This window comes from Apaloderma vittatum, unplaced genomic scaffold, assembly GCF_000703405.1.
Source record: "Apaloderma vittatum isolate BGI_N311 unplaced genomic scaffold, ASM70340v1 scaffold37210, whole genome shotgun sequence".
NCBI lineage: Eukaryota > Metazoa > Chordata > Aves > Trogoniformes > Trogonidae > Apaloderma > Apaloderma vittatum.
The window spans coordinates 45,368-49,166 of NW_009693724.1; the positions used below are offsets into that span (position 1 = coordinate 45,368).

The 3,799-nt window shown below is 42.2% G+C and overlaps 1 protein-coding gene across 1 annotated transcript in view; it reads right to left on the reverse strand.

Moving 5' to 3' along the window:
- LOC104270132 (natural cytotoxicity triggering receptor 3-like) overlaps nucleotides 1-2,433 on the reverse strand; it is a 5,678-nt gene extending 3,245 nt beyond the window's left edge. The window contains exons 1-2 of the mRNA XM_009864402.1: nucleotides 2,430-2,433; nucleotides 407-841 (exon numbers count right to left, since the gene is read on the reverse strand). Of these exons, the coding sequence (XP_009862704.1) occupies nucleotides 407-841; nucleotides 2,430-2,433 (439 nt within the window). The remainder of the gene's footprint in view (nucleotides 1-406; nucleotides 842-2,429) is intronic.
- Between the last annotated feature and the right edge of the window lie 1,366 nt (nucleotides 2,434-3,799).

Sequence of the window (3,799 nt, forward strand, 5' to 3'; positions counted from 1 at the left end):
GGAGAGAAATCATGTACAAAAAAAACGTTTGGACATGTTCCCTGAGATGGTAGCTTGACAGCTGTCACTCATGGGGGATCTGTGAAACAGAGTTGTGAGTACAAGAGAACTTGTCTGACTGTTTCACTCTTGGCAGTGACTTTTAGTGATAAAATTATTCCTTCTCTTTCTGGTTGTAATTGCCCCTCCTTATAATAATACCCATGTGACTGTTTCTAGAGGCAAGCCAATCAAAAGTAGCTGGCCTAGCAAAAATAAAGAGAAATGCCATAGAGTAATTACATTCCAGGACACCAGGCCCTAACTGCTAGAGGCCAAACAGGCCAACTTCCTTCCTTCTGGAAGCATGTAGACCAGCTTTGGAGGAGGAAGAGGGAGAAAAGAAGTAGATAACATCAACTATTACCCAGAGCCCTCCTGATCCTGAGCTTTGTGCCATCTCCTGTCACCACCTTCCCGTCCAGAAGCGTAACCTGACAATAATAAATACCATGGTCACTGGTTGTCACATTAAGGATCACCAGGGAGGCATCCCCTTGGGACAAGTCTCCACTCATGAAAATCCTGGAGTTATTTGGTGAGACGGTCACATTGTTCTCTAGCAGGTCCATCTGCCCCTTTTCATCTTCTTTGTACCACCTCACCATTAGGTCAGGGAGGGTGGTGTATCGTGGCCTGTTAAAGTGACAATTTAAGACCACAGTTTCACCCTCTTTGGCTTTTTTCTTGGCTGGTGTCTGAGTCAGTGAAAGGTGCCATGGCTCAGGTGTTGTCAGCAACGAAGACAGTTGAGTCACAGCTGCATTCTCCTTGCTCGCACTTCCACCACTAACATCAACATCTGTGTCAGGAAGAAGAAAGAAGAGGAAAGTTGCGAGTGGTAGGATGACAAACTTTCCAGCTACTTCTGACCTCTATCCAGCACAAACAATGTCTCCTGGAATGAGGACTTGAGGGTAGTCACTATTATGACAACAGGGATTTTTTTCCTAGTTCCTGCTTGTATTATGTTCATGTGTACAGATAGGTCTTTTCCCAATCCTCATTTCCTTTCTACTGCCATACTAGAGGAAGATGAACGCCATTGCCCAATGGCTTTGGGTGAAATTCAGAGTCTGTTCAGTCACATTTCCACTGGGAACACTAACCTCCTTCTTCCCACCCCAAAAAGTCTTGCAATCTGATGTTCCTGCTTCAACTGCTTTTGGGGCAAAGTAAAAAATACAAGCACACTTATACACAGAACAGTGAATACCTGTTCATCCTAATGCAGCTACTGCATCCCAAAACACAGCGTGTGCTTCTTAGATAGTAAATCTTAAAATTGTGGGAGGAATCTCCACTGCCAGAGACCAAACTCCCAGCAGATCTTATCAGTGACCAGAGGGACAACACCTTAGCATTCTGCAGGTATTAATACTGAGAGTGACATCTACTCTCTGTGAAGGCACCACATTGTCCTGCTACTCTTTGTTAGAAAAATATGGGCAACATGCCTGCAGTAGAGATTTTTAACCTGCCTTCTCACACTCAGCTGCTAATCATAGTATCATCCTCGAGCTAAGAGTAGCGTGACTGGATCTCATTTCTGGAGACAAGCCTGGGCTCAGAAAATGAGAGGAATAGTTAATGTCTCAAAACCAGGGAAAAATAAGCTCTTAAACGTAAGGCAACGGCTGTTGCCCAGAAAGAGTTCAGACTAATTTTTGGAAAAGTTTATTCCACTATTTTATTTTCTTCAAGTGAAATAGCCCCCCTTCATACTAGTCGGTGTCCTCTCAGGGACTGCAGACCATTCCACAGTGAAGGTCTTGATTTTCCATTGTCTCTAGTCTTTCATTGCCAAAGGATGTGAAACCCTGTTGTCTGGATCTGGTAAAGCTTCACAATGACAATAGACTCCCTGTGCTCAGGGATACCATGTCTCAAGGCAATGGAAAGCCAAAGCCCTTAATGATCGCTTTGAGAGTTACTTGAATGGCTCCTCCAGGCATGCTTGGACACAAAACCACAGTTGTATTTATAGTTATTATTATTTGTGACTCCTACAGGAGTAGCACTGACAATTTCTGACAGACAGCAGGGTCCTCTTGTTCTAGATGCCTTATGAAAATATGGAGCTCTATAGAGATCATAGTTTAAATATCAGACGAGATAACTCTTGGTTGCAAAAGTATAGAAAATATAAGCTGTCTCTGAAGCTAAGCAACAACAAAGCTTATGAAAAACCTTCAGAGCTGTTTAGTGCTCCATGCTTTTACCTCAAAGTGAAAATTTTGGCCTTGTAACTGGAACACTGATCCATGGGAGTCAATTGCCTGAGAATTAAGTACTCAAATGTTATTGTAGTTTTGGATCCAGTCCTCTAAACTGAGCAGTCCTTATTAAAGATTCTGGATATTATCCTCATCGTTCATACATAATCTTACCCATGATGACTCTGGAGCTTCACAGGGGAATCTGAGGTCCAGATTTTCCCTCTCCAGTCAGATAACAGTCTGTCAATACAGCAGTCATCAAGGTGCTTGATGAAGTACAAAGTATAGCTGAAATACTTGACAGAGAGGCCAGTAGCTTGAAATATGACTGTCTTTGCGCATCAGATGTTTTGAGGTGATATAATGGGTTATTTTTTAGAGTGAATTTGAGCAGTTTCATCATGAGTACCCTCTTAAACTCTCTGTTCATTAACTGCTATCTCCACTGGATACTGATGCTTTAGCTAAAGCAGTACATTCTACTGCTACCTTGTTTTTACAGAATGGACCCAGCATTTCTTCTCTGCTACAAGTACTCCAGCCTTACCACACACACAGCCTGCAACACAATTATAATTTTTATTCCCTTTAGTGATGCTAAAGTATCATATTTACATGCCACTTGGTGGGATAGAGAACACAACTGAGCAGGAACAATGTGCTTCAAGGTTGCCTCTGTTCATCATGAGTTTTATTTGCACCTCCTATCATGAAATAACTGGTCTTGTCCTCTGTGTTATCCCACACCTTTGTTTCAATGCAAATAATGTAACTTAAAGCTAATTAGGAAAATAAAAACACAAGAGAAATAGGCTGTATTGTTTTGCCCCAGCTCTGTTTGGGAGTTTCGCTGAGAAGGTCACAGCACAGCCTCTATTTTTCTTTCTTACTTTCTTTTTTTTTTTTCTTTTCCTTTTTTCTTTTCTTCCTGTAAGTTTGCAAAACTGGAACATATTAGTTCACTGGTATTCAAATACACAATGCCCTTATCATATTGGCATCTGGGAGCATACCATGGAGCATACCATGCCAAATGCCTCGTTGACTCTGCTTCAAAGCTCTTTTTAAATCAGTCGCTTCGCTGGCAGAGTGATGTGTAGGTCCCCTGTCATGCAGGGTTGTAGGGCTCAATCCCCAGCGGAGAGGAATGCAAGGTCTTTTGGTGAAAGCATATCAGCTAGACAGAGTACAGAGAAATATAACATGGATGGTCTTGTCTTGACCTGGAAAAAAATTATTAGATGATCTAACAGGTCACTGTCGTATGAAGTTGGTAGTTCACGGCCACTTTTCAGTCATGGCGGGAGAAAGCTCTCTGGGACTCCCTGTAATGTGACAGCATGCTCCACATTTGCCAGTACTAATAGGGCACCTACTAAGCCATCAGCCTCCCCTTTACGTAATCTGCAGGTTGAAACTTTCCCATGTAAGGTCATATGGTGTAAGGTCATATTGTTGGTCATGAATGAGAAATACACAAACAGGCTAGAGGAGGTGGAGTGACAAAAGAAAAGAATAAAATATATCTGTCCTCTCTTCCA